The following is a 19,125-nucleotide window of genomic DNA, read 5'->3' as shown; positions in this document are numbered from 1 at the left end:
GAATGTGAATAATTTGAATAAAAGTACAAAAGTAACTAATACTAATTATGTGTCTTTCTGTATCTATATAAAAATGAATACATACCTAAAAAGAGCATTTTAACAAGAGCACCCTAGCGGGTGCAGACCGCTCATCTATTTTTCTTTTTAAAGATAAAGGGACCTATCTGAATACTTCAATCAAAAAGGGGGAGGGGTGGGGGTGGCGAGGGGTGTATAGTGTGGGGATGTGGTCATTTATTACATTATCTTTCAATAAAGAAAAAAAAGAAAAAAAACTTCTTTTTTCGGGGGGGGGGGGATTCTTGGATGGGATGGTTGGACAGTCTTTCAAAAATAAAATTAATATTTGTGTTGTTTTTTAACCATGTTTAAAAAAATAATTTTTTTTTTTTGGGGGGGGGGGTCAGGGTGAGAGGGGGGTATAGTGTGGTCATTTATTAAATGATTTTTCAAAAATAAAAAAACAATGGAAACAAATTTTATTTTTTTTTTGGGGGGGGGGGATTCTGGGGTGGGGCGTGGGGGATGGCTTGGGTGGAGTCTATTGTGGTATGTCAGGTAAGTGTTGTTTTGTCAAAGTATGAATCAAATCTGATCATAAATAAAGAATTTTTCAAAAAATAGATGAGCTAAAAACAAAAGACACCTGATAAACCAAAGCTCATATTTTTGCATTATGGCTGTATAAACCACTTACAACTATTTAAGTATTTTTTTTCCTTTCAGACAATGTACCAAAGTAACCCTGATATCAGAGTCAGTCAAAGGACCAACACCTGACTTGCAGCAAGTATCAAAAAGGATTCAAATTATTCTGGAAACACTAAAGAAACTGGAAAACGATTGGAACACCAACATGCAGTCTTTGCAGGTCTCATACAACACACATTTACATGAAATACGTCAAACACGCCAGAAAATAAATACAATTTTCGACAAGATTGAAAAGAACACCATAAAAGAGCTAGATGATAAGATGACCAGTCTGAAGGCTTCTCTCAAGACTGATTTGGACAATTGCAGCAAGCTAAAAAATGAACTAAAACAACTTAGTGACGCAATTCATGATATTGTTGATAAGGGCAAAGCAGACCTTTCATTTATTGCAAGTAAGAAATGTCTGGAAAAAAGTATGCAGTCTGAAACTTATCTGAAGGACAATGCTGTTCAGGCAGAAAGGTTACTTACATTCCAGGCTGACATTGATATTGAACAGTTCGTCTCTAAACTGTCAGGCCTGGGGAGGATTGTGCTCAGTTACCCAGATCAGGTATTCACTGTGCAAGGAAAGTCAGAGTATAATGTGGAAATACCAAGTGATTCATGGAACTGTAGTATCATTGCCATCTGTGTTCTCTCCAGTGATCAGATCCTTGTAGCAGATAATAATAATAAATGTGTTAAGCTACTAGATCAGCAATACAAGGTGGTGGCACACTGTGATTTAAATGCTATACCAAGTGACATGTGTCAAATCACACCAAGTGAAGTAGCTGTTGCTGTAAATGATGTGGAGACACATGAGGTCCAGTTTGTCTCAGTGAATGGTGGGCACCTGGTTATGGGCAGGGAGTTACAATTTAAACATTCATGCTTGGGTATCGCTCATGATCAGAAGGACCTGTATCTCACCTCTGGCACTGCACTTTACAAGTATTCTATGAGAGGAGACTTAATGAAAAAACTGTATGAGGATACATCAGGCAAGAGTACAGGTAATGCAATGGTGGATATATCCAGATATTTTTTTAAAGTTATTAACTATTTCCCAAATTTATAGTTAACATGACAATTTCATTTCATTCAATTAAGTATTCCTGATATAATTTTGTTTGCAAATCATGAACTTTATTACTTGATTTTGGCACTATATGTAAATAAAAACTGCCATACATTTATGTCCTTTCGTCGCCAAGTATCATTATATGTATAAGGACTTGTTTCTTTATTGTATAAAAGTTGAGGCTATAAAAAATACAATTTAAAATAATGCCATGATCATAATTATTTCAGCACACTGCATATCTCAGTAACCTCATGTATTATTGTGAAAATGTTATACATTTTTACATCATGGGGTTTCAGCATAATTATGCATTCATACATGTTTAAATTGTAGCTGAATAGTTCAACAAGAGCGCCGCATAACGGGTGCCAACGCTTGGCTACGGGTGCATCTTTTAATAAACGAAAGCTTGTCAGAATATATTTTTTTTAGAGGTCACAGTGACCTTGACCTTTGACCTAGTGACCCAAAATGGGTGTGGCATGTAGAACTCATCAAGGTGCATCTACATATGAAGTTTCAAAGTTGTAGGTGGAAGCACTTTGATTTTAGAGCAAAATGTCAACATTTTAGCACGATGCCGGCGGACGGCGAGCTGGCTATGACAATACCTCGGGTTTTCTCCGAAAACAGCTGAGCTAAAAATTATACTCTATAAATTTGAAATAAAATGTGGATAGGACGTATGTGTCTTTATGAACATAATTGTTATGTAATGAATTAACTACATTGATTCTATTCTTCTTTGCAGTATGTAAGTGTGCAGTGAATCCAACGGGTGACAAGATATTTGTCACTAACAATGACCATCGCAAGGTCCTTACCCTGGCCAGAGATGGTAGTGTACTCTGCACCTTCACAGACCCAGACCTACAAAGGCCACTTGGTATACATGTAACAGCTCAGGGACAGATGCTGATGTGTGGAGGGCTATCCAACACTTTCCTACAGCTTCATGGGGAAGGCAGGAAGAAGCTGTCCACCCTTGCTACCAAGAGAGATGGACTTTTTGTACCACAGTCAGTCTGCTACAACAGGAGCACAGCCTCAATCATTGTGGGACAACGTGGTAACAACATAATCCTGGTGTTTAATGTACAATAGTTGTGTTTCACAAGTTTCATCACAAATTTTTGGAACGTGTACTTTGAACATGAATTCATGGCAACACCAAACTCATATTCAGTGTAAGGTGTCATCACATAACTCATATAGATGATTTATCTTGTTGCTACAGAATGTTTCATCATGAATTAATTTGTTTGAAAAAGTAGTTTCACAATAAAAAAATTTGGCAACATAGATTTATTTTAATTGTTTTATTGCATTGTTCTCACACGTGTAATGTATTGCCACACAATTAAAAAACATGTTATCATCAGTTTTAAGTAATCAACTCTTTTTGATTGTATGATTTTTTTTTTGAATTGCATATAATAGTTGTATTGTTTTAAACATGATCTTTATCTTGAAATTTTCCAAATTTTGACAAAGTTCCAGTTGGGGGCATCTGTGTCGTGTGGACACATTTCTTGTTTAGATTTTATTTTTGCTAAAGATATGAATACCTGTATTTATTTAAGTCATATGTGTTATTTGCCTTAACATTTCACTATGTTTTTGATTAATTAACTGTTAATTTCCAACAATGTTGTATGAAATGTTTATGCATTTAAAATTTGTGCCTTCTTATTATTAAATCACCATGTAATGAACCAGCTTTTGAGGTCTACAAAACATTCAAGAATAACTGATATTACATTGTATGTTTAATTTAACAAGGGCTGTTTATAAAACATGCATGCCCCCCAAATGGGCTGTCAGTTGTAGTGGCAACTATTGTGTGAATACATTATCATCCGGAAACCATTTTACTGTTTTGAGTCACTTTGACCTTGAACTTTGACCTACTGACCTCAAAAGCAATAGGGATCATCTGCGGTCATGACCACTGTCCCTATCAACTTTTCTGATCCCAGGCTTAAGCTTTCTTGAGTTATCATTCGGAAACCATTATCATGCTTTGAGTCACTGTGACCTTGAACTTTGACCTAGTGACCCGAAAATCAAAAGGGGTCATCTGCCTGTCATTACCAATGTCCCTATGGACTTTCCTGATACCAGGCCTAAGCGTTCTTGAGTTATAATCTGGAAACCATTTTACTGTTTCGAGTCACTGTGCCCTTGACCTTTGACCAAGTAACCTGAAAATCAATAGGGGTCATCTGTCGGTCATGACCAATGTCCCCATGAACTTTCCTGATCCCAGGCTTAAGCGTTTTTGAGTTATCATCCGGAAACCATTTTACTGTTTCGAGTCACTGTGACCTTGACCTTTGACCTAGTGACCTGAAAATCAATAGGGGTTATCTGCCAGCCATGATCAATGTACATATGAACTTTCCTATCCCAGGCGTAAGTGTTTTTGAGTTACCATCCGGAATTTATTTGGTGGGCGGACCGCCAGACGGACCAACCAACATGTGCAAAACAATATATCCCCTCTTCTTTGAAGGAGGGGGGAGGGGCGGAGGGGGGGGGCATAATAAAAGTTGAGCAGCTCAATCCATTTTGATGTATTTGATGATATACGCTGTTCATTCAACCTTCACAAACATTTACAGACGCCAACCTGAAATATTTGGCCATGTCTGGCGGCCCCTTGAAGAAATAGTGTTTGTCCACCACGTCCCAATCATCTAGGTCTGGTGCGTACACGTTGCCAATCACAATGTCATCCTTCACACCTGAATAGCAAACATAAATGTCTAGACAAGCACTAAACTAGTTCACAAATATTTATATAAAAGTGACGTTTCCTCTGGAAAAAAGAGTCAATACTTGGACGACAATTTTTGCCTGGAATGTTCGCTTACAAAAACAATATTCTAGGCCAAACTCCCGTTTAGGAAGAAGTGCTGTCCCAGTTGAGCCTATGTAGTCTCCATGGGCTTATCTGACAAGACACTTTCAGCACAGGCATTTAGCCCCTTTTTTCCACAGCAAGGCTCTCTGGCAAGACACTTTCAGCACAGGCATTTAGCCACTTTTTCCAACAGCAAGACACTTTCAGCACAGGCATTTAGCCCCTTTTTCCCACAGCAAGGCTCAAGACACTTTTAGCACAGGCATTTAGCCCCTTTTTCCCACAGCACGGCTCAGACACTTTCAGCACAGGCATTTAGCCCCTTTATTCCACAGCAAGGCTCAGACTTTTTCAGCACAGGCATTTAGCCCCTTTTTCCCACAGCAAGGCTCTCTGGCAAGACACTTTCAGCACAGGCATTTAACACCTTTTTCCCACAGCAAGGCTCTCTGGCAAGACACTTTTAGCACGGGCATTTAGCCCCTTTATCCCACAGCAAGGGTCTCTGGCATGATACTTTCAGCACAGGCATTTAGCCCCTTTTTCCCACAGCAAGGCTCAGACACTTTCAGCACAGGCATTTAGCCCCTTTTTCCCACAGCAAGGCTCAAGACACTTTCAGTACAGGCATTTAGCCCCTTTTTCCCACAGCAAGGCTCTCTGGCCAGACACTTTCAGCACAGGAATTTAGCCCCTTTTTCCAACAGCAAGGCTCTCTGGCCAGACACTTTCAGCACAGGCATTTAGCCCCCTTTTCCCACAACAAGGCTCTCTGGCCAGACACTTTCAGCACAGGCATTTAGCCCCTTTTTCCCACAGCAAGGCTCTCTGTCCAGACACTTTCAGCACAGGCATTTAGCCCCTTTTTCCCACAGCAAGGCTCTCTGGCAAGACACTTTCAGCACAGGCATTTAGCCCCTTTTTCCCACAGCAAGGCTCTCTGGCTAGACACTTTCAGCACAGGCATTTAGCCCCTTTTTCCGACAGCAAGGCTCTCTGGCCAGACACTTTCAGCACAGGCATTTAGCCCCTTTTTCCCACAGCACAGCTCAGACACTTTCAGCACAGGCATTAAGCCCCTTTTTCCCACACATAGACACTTTCAGCACAGGCATTTAGCCCCTTTATCCCACAGCAAGGCTCAGACACTTTCAGCACAGGCATTTAGCCCCTTTTTCCCACAGCAAGGCTCAGACACTTTCAGCACAGGCATTTAGCCCCTTTTTCCCATAGCAAGCTCTCTGGCCAGACACTTTCAGCACAGGCATTTAGCCCCTTTTTCCCACAGCACGGCTCAGACACTTTCAGCACAGGCATTTAGCCCCTTTTTCCCACAGCAAGGCTCAGACACTTTCAGCACAGGCATTTAGCCCCTTTTTCCCACAGCAAGGCTCAGACACTTTCAGCACAGGCATTTAGCCCCTTTTTCCCACAGCAAGGCTCAGACACTTTCAGCACAGGCATTTAGCCTCTTTTTGCCACAGCAAGGCTCTGACACTTTCAGCACAGGCATTTAGCCCTTTTTTCCCACAACAAGGCTCAAGACACTTTCAGCACAGGCATTTAGCCCCTTTTTCCCAAATCAAGGCTCAGACACTTTCAGCACAGGCATTTAGCCCCTTTTTCCCAAAACAAGGCTCAAGACACTTTCAGCACAGGCATTTAGCCCCTTTTTCCCACAGCAAGGCTCATATATTTGAGCAAAACAAGTATTCTTGTAGTAGGAAAGATACACATTCAACTTTATATTCCTGACATGAAAACTTAAGTGAGCTTGTCATAGCACCTTAAGTTTCACAATTGCATTGTATATACTTTATTTAATATAGATATAAAGAGTATTTAATTAAAAACAAAAATTCCTCTTTTTGTAATAAATACATGTTTTGTCCTGGAATGACTAAAGACACATGTCCTAGAAAAAAAATCTAATTTCATGTCCTAGGCAGCACTACGATTCAAATCTTTTTTTCCTGAATGACAGAAAATCAGTTCTGACCAGGGTTTGAACTTTTTTATGGAAGCATTCTCAAGATCTTCTCTTCACACAAGCAGTACTGGTTCAACCCAAGAAATCAACTAAAGGGTCACAATATGGGTCATAATAAACTGCTAAATTTCATGACTGCCATTATCTAATAGACAGGTCACCTTTAAGGTCATATCTATAAAATAAACATCTCCTTCATCTAAACTGCTAATTTTCCTTACTGACATAATATAGACGCCAACCTTTGAAGTCGTATTTATATATGAAGATGTCCTTGTGCCCGTCAGCGTGTGGATGGTTGTTCATGTCTCCAATCTCGATGGTCAGGGTGCTGGTTCCCGTTTTACTCAAGGGACTGTTAGTTCCCCGCATGTCAGACGTGATGATGGGCAGGTAGTGGTACTTTTGCTGGTCTCTGTGGAACTTCCTCATGGCCGTCACCATGCCAACGCCACGCCCATGGTCACCGTCTGCAACCAGTGAGTTTAACAGTTTTACCGTATTTTTACCCGTGCTATGGGAAATAACATGGACGACACTTTCCACTTTTATTGATTTTTTTCTTTTAATTTAAACCATTACCACTTAGATACTTATTTTGACGCTTTTGTGGTCCTTAGAAAGTAAAATTTAATTAAAGACATTTCCAACCCTTAGATACTGATGAGCAGCAAACAGCATAAAACCTGAACAGACTGCAGGCTGTTCTGGTTTTATGCTGTTTGCACATAGCCATTTTTGCTTTGCCTATGAGTGGGAATGGGCTAAAGGAAGTCCCTCCTAAACAAAAACAAGAGGGCCATGAGGGCCCTGAATCGCTCACCTGACTTACCAAATACAATCCCAACCCAGATTTGTTAAAGATAAACATTCTGACCAAATTTCATAAAGATTGGATGAAAACTGTGACCTCTATTGTCTACACAATGTTTTTCTATTATTACAGAATTGGACCAGTACTTTAGGAGATGTTTAAAGGAAAAGTTAACGCACGCAAAGAGCACAAACGACGGACACAGGACCATGACATAAGCCCCTCCGGCCTTTGGCCAGTGGAGCTAACAATATACCACCTCTTCTTCAAAGGGGGGCATAATAAAAGCATTTAATGAAAAACTTCAATACATGCCAAAATCTGTGAAAAGGTCCCTTTAATACATAAAGATCACACAATGTTAGGTGTATAGTTTAACAATTGTAACAAACATCAACCCATGCAAAAGACGTCGGACATCGGATATTTCCGATAAAATTTGCTGAGGTCTGCGATAATTCTCGAAACTGTCGGACCTCGTGTCAGAAAAAATATATTAGGAAATTAATATGCTAAAAAATGCATACTAGTTCATGTTTGTTTTACTTTTACAGATTATTTAAATTTAAAATTTAAACTAATTTTACCAACCAGTCAAACTTGCTATCTTTGCTGGTGATGCAGGGTTTTCAATGACACCCAAAAAAGTTGTCGCCACTTTTTTGCGATGAGAAACCTTCGGTTAATCTGACTTTATCTTTAATGACAATCATTTAAAAAAACAACTTACAACTTAATACTGTCACTGACTATATTATTACTTTAATAACTATAATATCCTATAATTACCCAAATTACAAGAAGTAACTTTAATAAGTCTTAATTCGCTTTATTTGTATATCAATAAGATAAACATCACAGGTGACCAAAATAATCAAATAATGTTTAATTGACTTCAAACCAAGAGTTAACATGGATAAGAAAGGAGTCCTTGGACACCATGGATGGTCTGCTGCAACAGCAATGGTCTTTTTTTTCTCCAGACATGTGATGAGCATGAACTTCTGATCACAAACACTCTCTTGCCCCTTCACACCCATTACCGAACGTCATGGATGCATCCTCGCTCAACCCACCAGTATCTTATTGACTATGTTATCTTGAGAAAGAGTTACAGGCGGGATGAACATTGCAAAGTTAAAGACTGCCAGCTGCAAGCTTTCCTTTGTAAATGCTCTGGAAGCGCGTTGGATTGGGCATTACTCAGAAAACTGATTTATGCTACAACCACAGACACCTTCGGGGCAAGAAACACAAGGACTGGTTTGATGAGAGGACATTAAACAGTTATTGGATGAGAAACACCACCTCCACAAAGCCTACCTCAGAAACCCAAAGTCCGTAGCCAGGAATGATGCCTTCAACAAAATAAGCATAAACTTTGTCAGATACAAGATGCTTTGATCAGAAACAAGATGCGTTTGTGAAACACAATGTCCCCCTATATGATGTTTGACCTTGAAGGATGACCTTGACCTTGTGAAGGATGACCTTGACCTTTCACCACTCAAAATGTGCAGCTCCATGAGATACACATGCATGCCAAATATCAAGTTGCTATCTTCAAAATTGCAAAAGAATTCATAAAATAAGCGATTTGGGCCACATATATTTGACCTCTGACCTTGAAGGATGACCTTGACCTTGACCTTTCACCACTCAAAATAAGCAGCTCCATGAGATACACATGCATGCCAAATATCAAGTTGCTATCTTCAATATTGCAAAAGTATTCATAAAATGAGCGATTTTGGCCACATATATTTGACCTCTGACCTTGAAGGATGACCTTGACCTTTCACCACTCAAAATGTGCAGCTTCATAAGATACATATGCATGCCAAATATGAAGTTGCTAACTTCAAAATAGCAAAAGTTATTGCAAAATGTTAAAGTTGGCGCAAACAGACAGACAGACCAACGGACCAACAGACCAACAGACAGACAGGGCAAAAACAATATGTCCCCCACTACTATAGTGGGGACATAAAAAAGCCATTGAAAGCTATGCCGATAGGAACAATTATAAGAAATGTTACGACGCGTTAAAAGATGTGTACAGACCCACTATGTTTTCTATCAAACTTGCAAAGACATGCGCATGGGATAAACACTTAATGACTTTTGTTATTGAATGAAGGGCCTTTTTCGCCCTATGCCACGGGTCCGAAATTCGGCCCCATTCCCAATGCAAATCTGGTTGTTTTTTTCCCAAATGAAAAAAAATCCCAATTCCAAATAAAAATTTTTAACCTTTAAATATATAAGTTAACCTGATCCAGTGTAGAAAATAGAACAAGGGCTGTTTGTAAAACATGCATTCCCCCATATGGGCTGTCAGTTGTAGATGCAGCCATTGTGTGAATACGTTTTTTATCACTGTGACCTTGAACTTTGACCTAGTGACCTGAAGATCAATAGGGATCATCTGCCAGTCATGATAAATGTACCTATGAAGTTTCATGATCCTAGGCCTAAGTATTCTTGAGTTATAACCCGGAAACTATTTTACTGTTTCGAGTCACTGTGACCTTGACCTTTGACCTAGTGACATGAAATTCAATAGGGTTCATCTGCCAGTCATGATCAATGTACCTATGAAGTTTCATGACCTAAGGCCTTAGCATTCTTGAGTTATCATCTGGAAACCATTTTACTATTTCGAGTCACTGTGACCTTGACCTTGTGACCTGAAAATCAATAGGGACCATCTGCCAGTCATGACCAATGTACCTATGAAGTTTCATGATCCTAGGCCTTAGCGTTCTGGAGTTATCATCCGGAAACCATTTTACTGTTTTGAGTCACTGTGACCTTGACCATTGAACTAGTGACCTGAAAATCAATAGGGCTCATCTGCCAGTCATGATCAATGTTCCTATGAAGTTTCATGATCCTAGGCTGAGCATTCTTGAGTTATCATCCGGAAACCATTTTACTGTTTTGAGTCATTGTGACCTTGACCTTTGACCTAGTGACCTGAAAATCAATAGGGCTCATCTGCCAGTCATGATCAATGTACCTATGAAGTTTCATAATCGTAGGCGTAAGCATTCTTGAGTTATCATCTGGAAACTATTTTACTGTTTCGAGTCACTGTGACCTTAACTTTTGACCTAGTGACCTGAAAATCAAAACGGGTCATCTGTCAGTCATGATCAATGTACCTATAAAGTTTCATGATCCTAGGCCTAATTATTCTTAAGTTATCATCCAGAAACCATTTTACTGTTTTGAGTCACTGAGACCTTGACCCTTGACCTTTGACCTAGTGACCTGAAAATCAACAAGGCTCATCTGCCAGTCATGATCAATGAACCTATGAAGTTTCATGATCCTAGGCCTAAGCGTTCTTGAGTTATCATCCAGAAACCATCTGGTGGACGGACCGACCGACTGACTGACCGACCGACATGTGCAAAACAATATACCCCCTCTTCTTCGAAGGGGGGCATTCTGGACACTATCTGTTGGACGGACCAACTGACCGACATGTGCAAAAACAATATACCCCCTCTTCTTCGAAGGGGGGCATACAAATATTGCATAATTAAATTATCTGTTGCCTTGAATTTGTTTTAAAAACAGTAAAATATGTATAATTGATTATTTAAGACTTTCCTCCTTTTCTCCAAAACCGGTGTTTCGCGCGATTTTTTTTCACCTCAAAAAAGGCCAGGCACTTTCCCCGAAATCAGATAAAAAAACCTGCACTTATCACACATGTTCATAATATTTTGTAAAATTTTAATAATATGTTATCAAAATAGTGGTTATTTACCAGTTAACGGCTTTTTTGAACAAGGGCTGTTTGTAAAACATGCATGCCCCCCATATGGGCTGTCCGTTGTACTGGCAGCCATTGTGTGAATACGACTTTTGTCACTGTGACCTTGACCTTTGACCTAGTGACCTGAAAATCAATAGGGGTCATCTGCAAGTCACGATCAATGTACCTATGAAGTGTCATGATCCTAGGCAAAAGCGTTCTTGAGTTATCATCCAAAAATCATTTTACTATTTCGGGTCACCGTGACCTTGACCTTTGACCTTGTGACCTCAAAATCAATAGGGGTCATCTGTGAGTCATGATCAATCTACCTATGAAGTTTCATGATCCTAGGCATATGCGTTCTTGAGTTATCATCCGAAAATCATTTTACTATTTGGGGTCACCGTGACCTTGACCTTTGACCTAGTGACCTCAAAATCAATAGGGGTCATCTGCGTGTCATGATCAATCTACCTGTGAAGTTTCATGATCTTAGGCGTATGCGTTCTTGAGTTATCATCCGGAAACCATTTTACTATTTCAGGTCACCGTGACCTTGACCTTTGACCTAGTGACCTCAAAATCAATAGGGGTCATCTGCGAGTCATGATCAATCTACCCATGAAGTTTCATGATCCTAGGCGTATGCGTTCTTGAGTTATAATCCGGAAACCATTTTACTATTTCAGGTCACCGTGACCTTGACCTTTGACCTAGTTACCTCAAAATCAATAGGGGTCATCTGCCAATCATGATCAATCTACCCATGAAGTTTCATGATCCTAGGCGTATGCGTTCTTGAGTTATCATCCGGAAACCATTTTACTATTTCGGGTCACCGTGACCTTGACCTTTGACCTAGTAACCTCAAAATCTATAGGGGTCATCTGCAAGTCATGATCAATGTACCTATGAAGTTTCATGATCCTAGGCCCAAGCGTTCTTGAGTTATCATCCAACAACCACCTGGTGGACAGACGGACCGACCGACCTACCGACCGACCGACCGACATGAGCAAAGCAATATACCCCCTCTTCTTCGAAGGGGGGCATAAATATAAGAAACACTATTCACATGCGATAATTTTCCCCAATTATGTGCGATTAATTTTTTTCCCAAAATGGGGTTTTTCACGACGCGAAATTCCCAAATTTCCAGTGTGGCGTTTTCCCAAAATGGAGCGGAAAAGGCCTGGATATATAACAGAAACTCGTGTATTTGGAACAGTATGGGTTAAAAGAAATGTTTTCTGGAAATGTAAAGTATTACAGACCAACAAAAGACACATTGACTAAGTGATTTTAGTTTCACCACATACACACCTATTCCAAGTGTGTATATATGAATTGCCTTTTGAGGAAAACTATGTACAAAAAGCAAATTCGCTGAATTGATATCCCCCGCCAATATGCTTCTGGACACAAAAGTGTTATATTTGACACTCAAAAAAGCATTTTTTTCAAAATACAAAGGGCCATAACTCCGTTATTAACAGATGGTGTACAATGACATATGGGGTGCCTCATTCTCTTATTGATATACAATATATATATATACTCCTACCAAGTTTCAATGAAATCCGCCAAAGCATTTCCAAGATATGGCTCCGGACACACAACAAAAGCATTTTTTCAATATACAAAGGGCCATTACTCCGCTATTAAGAGATGGTTTACAATGCGAGTTGGCGTGCATCATTCTCTTATCCATATATATATACTCATACCAAGTTTCAATGAAATCCGCCAAAGCACATCCAAGATATGGCTCCGGACGGACGGAAAGACGGAAGGACGGACAACGCCAAAACATTATCCCTCCGCCTATGGCGAGGGATAATTATCCGAGTTAATACATTGCTATCAGGTGTTTTAATTTTCTTCTACTACAATTTTGCATTCTATTTAAATTAGGTAATTGCACAACATTATAGAAATCAATTATAAAAACCTGTTAAATTGATATTGATAAACAAAAAAAATATCCATAAAACTTTAATAATTTGCCTTCAGTGATTTTGGCATGAATTTTCAAGCTTTAAATATTCCTGAAGTACACTATAATCAAATTCAATAGCATTGGTTATGTTTCAAGCCATCAGTTACCTGCATGTATGTTGAGTATTGGCTCCTTAGCAAGTATTAAACAATGTGTTATCTCTGTTTCATCTTATATACCGGTCACTACAAAGTTTCTTAACAACAGTTATCAAACAGGTATATAAAAATGATCAATTATGAACAATGACAATTTGGGTGAATAAATCACTTGAATAGGCTTTTGTTGTCCAAATTATAGTGATCTTATTTTTAAATATACATAATTAAAGGGGTAGAATGATGGTTAATACCTTTTTATATTTTGAAAAATAATATAAAATTTAAACAAGACTGGATTAAATGGTTGCTGGACACATTTGTTTGTATAATGTCTCCATTTTATAAACGCTCATTAAAACATTTGGATATCTAAATAAGAAATTGTCGCTACGGAGACTTTTAGTATGCATGGGACAATTGGTAGTAGTAATACTATATAATGAAATGTACATAAATAGCCACGATACACATGCACAGTATTACTAAGAGGACTTAAGTGAAGTTAAAATTTCATGGAAGTAGATTTTGTGTAGGCATAAGTTTGACTCCCACTAAGGGCATCTATGTAAAACAAAACATAAAACATCTTTTTTAGATAAATACCGTTTTGAAAACAAAGAATATGCATTGTCATGGGGAAATACTTTTCATTTGCCCCTTTAAACAGTTTGGATTTTCTGATAAGATCATTCACTCAATTAACAAACTTTGATTCAAAGAGGTGAGGTTTTTTGGAGCCTAAAATCTTCTTGTGCCCACTGATGTCTAAAGATTCTGTTCAAACCTTTTGAATCGTTTTATTTTATCATAGATCAATATAACATTTATAAAGACATATGTGTCACTGCTTAAATTGTTTTCAACAGAAAGGGTAAAAGAGGCTAAAGATAAATCACAGACCAGAATGATAATAGACCAGTATTGGTAGTGCTTTTGTTATTTAATTATGGCTAGTTAATTCAGACAGTTAAACGAGATATGATCCATTGTTTAAATATGCTTTGTAACTGAATGATCCCAGAGCCCAAATTACAGCAATCATGGCAGAGGCCCATTTGTTATTATGTTGCAAAAAAGTATCACCGCTCCAGGGGATTTTTTTTTAAGTTTTAACATAAGGCATTTTTTTAAATACAAAGATATTGAGTTATTCTTTATAAATCGTAAGGGCTGGAAGGAGGACGTTCTTTTTAGAATATTTATCCAATACTAAAGCTGCAGTGTCGTTTTCGTTTAAAATCGGGTCCGGTATTCGGCCCAAAATCGGGTCCGGTATTCGGCCCCATTCCAAATGGAAACAAGGGCTGTTTGTAAAACAAGCATGCCCCCCATATGGGCTGTCTGTTGTAGTGGCAGCCATTGTGTGCATACGTTTTTTGTCACTGTGACCTTGACCTTTGACCTAGCGCCCTGAAAATCAATAGGGGTCATCTGCGAGTCACGATCAATGTACCTATGAAGTGTCATGATCCTAGGCCAAAGCGTTCTTGAGTTATCATCCGAAAATCATTTTACTATTTCGGGTCACCGTGACCTTGACCTTTGACCTTGTGACCTCAAAATCAATAGGGGTCATCTGCGAGTCATGATCAATCTACCTGTGAAGTTTCATGATCCTAGGTATATGGGTTCTTGAGTTATCATCCGAAAACCATTTTAATATTTCGGGTCACCGTGACCTTGACCTTTGACCTAGTGACCTCAAAATCAATAGGGGTCATCTGCGAGTCATGATCAATCTACCCATAAGTTTCATGATCCTAGGCGTATGCATTCTTGAGTTATCATCCGGAAACCATTTTACTATTTCGGGTCACCGTGACCTTGACCTTTGACCTAGTGACCTCAAAATCAACAGGGGTCATCTGCACGTCATGATCAATCTACCCATGAAGTTTCATGATCCTAGGCGTATAGGTTCTTGAGTTATCATTCAGAAACCATTTTACTATTTCGGGTCAACATGACCTTGACCTTTGACCTAGTGACCTGAAAATCAATAGGGGTCACCTGCGAGTCATGATCAATGTACCTATGAAGTTTCATGATCCTAGGCCCAAGCGTTCTTGAGTTATCGTCTGACAACCACCTGGTGGACGGACCGACAGACCGACCGACAGACCGACCGACAGACCGACATGAGCAAAGCAATATACCCCCTCTTCTTCAAAGGGGGGCATAAAAAAGTGACGTAGCAAGCTCCAAGTGCCATTCTAAGAACCAGTCAAATATATTGCACAGTGCTTCGTGACGCATTTTTTGTGGTTTAATTGCATTTAACTGGCTTCAATCCTTCTGGTCATTGTAAATCCAAAGCGGGGAACCACATGACCGTTGCTTGTTCCTTGTCAAGATTGTATGCAAAAAGCAGTGTTTTTTTCAGTTTTGGGGGAAGGGGGTCAGGTCGTGTAAATGGGAAAAGGGGGAAATTTCTATGCTTAGCTAGTATAAGTACAAAATCAAGTTTTAACACTATAATTCACCATACAGAGGGAGAAAAAAAATAATTCAAACTCTTTTATGTTATGTTCATCTTCAAAGTTCAACATTTCTGGGCTTTTCAGCGAATTTATCATTTATTCTGGTGACCTCCTCTTCACCAATTCTCTCCGTGTGCAGACAAAGTCTGATCAGGGACTTCAGTGTAGCTTCCCCAAGCCTGTTTCTCTGTGGCGTGCAAAGCAGGTTGAGCAAACTAAACAGTCTTTCAACAGTCTCTTGACCGGACGTTTCTGGCGTTTCACTGCCGGCATTTGAAGAAGACTGAAGACTGAAGACGCCGGACATCACACGGTTACATAAGCTCACCATGTCACTTCGTGACAGGTGAGCTAATAAAATGTAGGCTGAGAATGTGGTGCCAGATTAGCCTATCTGCACATGCAAGTATGGATGACACCTTAGGCACATGCATTAAGCCCAGTTTTCCTAGAACAAGGCTAAAACCGTTATACAGTTTATTTTAATGTTGCTAAAAACAAATAACAGCACACTATGATATAAAGGACCTATTTAGATCACTCTGAATGAAATTGTTACCTGATTTGATTTGTTCGAGACAATTTCATCAAACAATTATATGTAAGACTGAACACTTTGTCAGCCACATTTTAAAACAGTATATGGCAAATGAAAATTTATCATAATGTAATTAGTCTTGTTAAAATCTGTTGATGAGAATTAAATAAATTGTTTAATAGGAAATAGCCCTCAGTAGACAGAACATATACAAGTTTCTTGTATATACAGGGTAAAAGAGTATTATTTTTATATACATTAGTATAATTTTCAGGTCTTGAAGCATTTTCAAAATATTTAACTTTACAATTAAAGGCATTTATTATTATTAATAATAATTATATATTACATATGTATACCACTTTTTAATTCGTGTAGCATTTTCAATAACTAACATAAAAATAAATATACTTCAACAAATGATAAAGAAGTAGTATTGGTAATTTCTTTTTTTGCAGCCTTCGAGAATATTACAAATGCAAACACTACCAGATGCCTACCCTCGTCAAACTGCATGGTGAAGTCTAGAACACCGCCATGACACGTTGGATTCTCCTCACAAGGGGGCAGTGCAAACCTGAAGGGGGCGCCAAATTGTGGCGTGTCCCGGTCGATAGCGCTGAACAAGATCACAAACTTGGGCGGGTCTTCCAGCTCCATCACCATGGGTACACCTTTGTACACAAGCTCGGGGGCATTGTCGTTAACGTCGTCAACAAAAATGATGAGAGTAGCTGTGCCTGTCTGAGGGGGGTAGCCTGCACAAGGGTGGAAGAAGGGAATCTTGGCATAATGTTATTTGGAATCTTAATATAAGGCTATTGGCTGAATGAAGGTGTAACATAACAAGACATCCACCAATTTATGCAAATTAAATTCTGAAACTTAGTACAAGATGATTACTTGCAATTCCATAATTTTTTCCCCCAGATTTTACTAAGAAAACTGAGAATTGACTTTAAAGGCATTTCCTAACTCTAACAGCAAGCCATTTGGACTATTCTTTAAAGTGTGTCATTTTCTCATGATATTCTGAGATCAAATACAGCATTCCTTCAAAAACATATTTGTTCTTAATATTCAGTTTTTCATTTCAACTACCGACAAAGCATATAACAAGATATTCAAATTGATCAAATCATAATTTCTACAAAATATTTAAAATCAAAACCTTTATCTGTAGCCAGCACATGTACTTCATATTTTTGGTCTGGTTTCCCGGCAAGGGCTTCTCGATCAAGAGTCTCCCCGTCCAAGCCTCGTTTGACCTTGACCTCACACTCAGAGGACACTGTGAACCTCTGACCAGGATCTGTCTTACGGTCTATCTTGTACCTGAAACAGTGAACATATCACTCTTGCAACATGTTGAACAATATTTATAAAAAAATATTCTCACAAGTAGAACATTTTATCAATAAATTATGTGACACTTATTTTAATTTGTGGATTTTTTTTAAATTTTTAATTAGAATATCAACAAGAGATGTGTTTGTCAGAAACACAATGCCCCCTACTGCGCCACTTTGTACATGTTTTTTTACCTTTGACCTTGAAGGCTGACCTCGACCTTTCATCGCTGAAAATGTGCAGCTTCATGAGATACACATGCATGCCAAATATCAAGTTGCTATGTGAAGGGACATAGAAGTTATGAGCATTTTTTGAAACCTAAATGCGAAACCTAAATGCAAAGTGTGACGGAAGGACAGACAGTCCGATCACTATATGCCCTCCTTCGGGGGCATAAAAAAGTATGTGTCGAGTTATAAAAAGCAATTGACATGATTATACATAATTTATATTCCAAAACCTGGCGACCAAATGCAACTCAATCTAGTCTTCCATCAAATAGATGTACCGGTATAAACCCTTTCCCAATCAGAGGCAAAGTGAAAATGGCTATGTTCAAACAACATAAAACCAGAACAGCCAGCAAGTAATTTGCAGTCTGTTCAGGTTTTATGCTGTTTGCTGCTATTCAGTATCTAAGTGTTGGAAATTAGGACTTTAAAATTTGAATCTAGCAAGAAAGGTCTTTAATAAAAGTTAACTTTCTGAGGGACTACAAATGTGTGAAAATACGTATCTTAGTGGTAAAGGGTTTACCCTTTCAGAGCTGGAACCGGATTTTTAAGTCTTTCACAAACAGTTTGGATCCAGATGAGATGCCACAGAATGTGGCCTCTCATCAGGATCCAAACTGTTTGAAATTCTGATAGCATTCTTTGAAAAAAAAATAATAAAAGAACATTTTAGAAATTCAGCAGACGACATTTTAGCAGATAACAAATTTCCCAGCATGCAAAGGGTTAAACTTCACTCACTCAAACTGTTTGTTGATCCCATCGTCCTTGTCGGTGGCCGAGCAGTTCCACAGACTGGTCCCAGCTGGTATGTTCTCTGGGTGGCGAATGTTGTGCACCTTGGGGCTGAATTGTGGGGCGTTGTCGTTGTAATCCTCCACAGTGACCTCGATGTAGGCCTCGTCCCTGTGGGCCGGATTGTTGTCCTGTACATACACTGTCAGGTTGAACCTGCGCACACGTTCGTAGTCCACTTCCTGGCAGCGAGGAATAGAGCACCATTAGTGAATTACAGGGTGAAAATATACTTAAACATCTTATATTCTTGATAGAATTTAGAAAGGATATACAGTTAAAACTGACCTGGCGGTCAACTGAGAACAGCGGTCAACTGCAGACAACGGTCAGTTTGGATTCCCCCAATGACAATTATTTTATATTAAACTTGAGAGCGGTCAAAGGTCTATAAT

At 39.0% G+C, this 19,125-nt stretch overlaps 2 protein-coding genes and 1 long non-coding RNA gene across 9 annotated transcripts in view; 1 reads left to right on the top strand and 2 right to left on the bottom strand.

Annotated features, from left to right (window-relative positions):
- LOC127844604 (uncharacterized) overlaps positions 1–3,504 on the top strand; it is a 67,812-nt gene extending 64,308 nt beyond the window's left edge. For 3 of the 5 annotated variants that reach the window (XM_052374999.1, XM_052375000.1, XM_052374997.1), the window contains 2 exons: positions 730–1,718; positions 2,541–3,504. In XM_052374999.1, coding sequence (XP_052230959.1) covers positions 730–1,718; positions 2,541–2,893 — 1,342 coding nt within the window. In that variant the 3' untranslated portion in view covers positions 2,894–3,504. The remainder of the gene's footprint in view (positions 1–729; positions 1,719–2,540) is intronic. The other 2 variants (XM_052375001.1, XM_052374998.1) reach the window with 2 other exon arrangements.
- The window catches only part of LOC127844602 (neural-cadherin-like), a 195,265-nt gene that overhangs the window by 95,004 nt on the left and 81,136 nt on the right, over positions 1–19,125 (bottom strand). For all 3 annotated transcript variants that reach the window (XR_008032834.1, XM_052374992.1, XM_052374993.1), the window contains exons 20-24: positions 18,677–18,912; positions 17,521–17,684; positions 16,850–17,107; positions 6,888–7,115; positions 4,422–4,536 (exon numbers count right to left, since the gene is read on the bottom strand). Coding sequence is in view for 2 of the 3 variants with exons in the window: in XM_052374992.1 (XP_052230952.1) it covers positions 4,422–4,536; positions 6,888–7,115; positions 16,850–17,107; positions 17,521–17,684; positions 18,677–18,912 (1,001 nt within the window). In the remaining variant the exon portion in view is untranslated. The remainder of the gene's footprint in view (positions 1–4,421; positions 4,537–6,887; positions 7,116–16,849; positions 17,108–17,520; positions 17,685–18,676; positions 18,913–19,125) is intronic.
- On the bottom strand, positions 11,258–15,493 carry LOC127844615 (uncharacterized). Its single transcript, XR_008032839.1, has 3 exons — positions 15,342–15,493; positions 14,887–15,196; positions 11,258–11,517 (listed from the first exon to the last, which is right to left on the bottom strand). It is a non-coding gene; the product is annotated as an uncharacterized LOC127844615 (long non-coding RNA).

This window comes from Dreissena polymorpha, chromosome 9 (genome assembly GCF_020536995.1).
Source record: "Dreissena polymorpha isolate Duluth1 chromosome 9, UMN_Dpol_1.0, whole genome shotgun sequence".
Taxonomy (NCBI): Eukaryota; Metazoa; Mollusca; class Bivalvia; order Myida; family Dreissenidae; genus Dreissena; species Dreissena polymorpha.
Note: the sequence above shows the minus strand (reverse complement) of the source record. Positions and strands in the feature narration are given on the sequence as shown.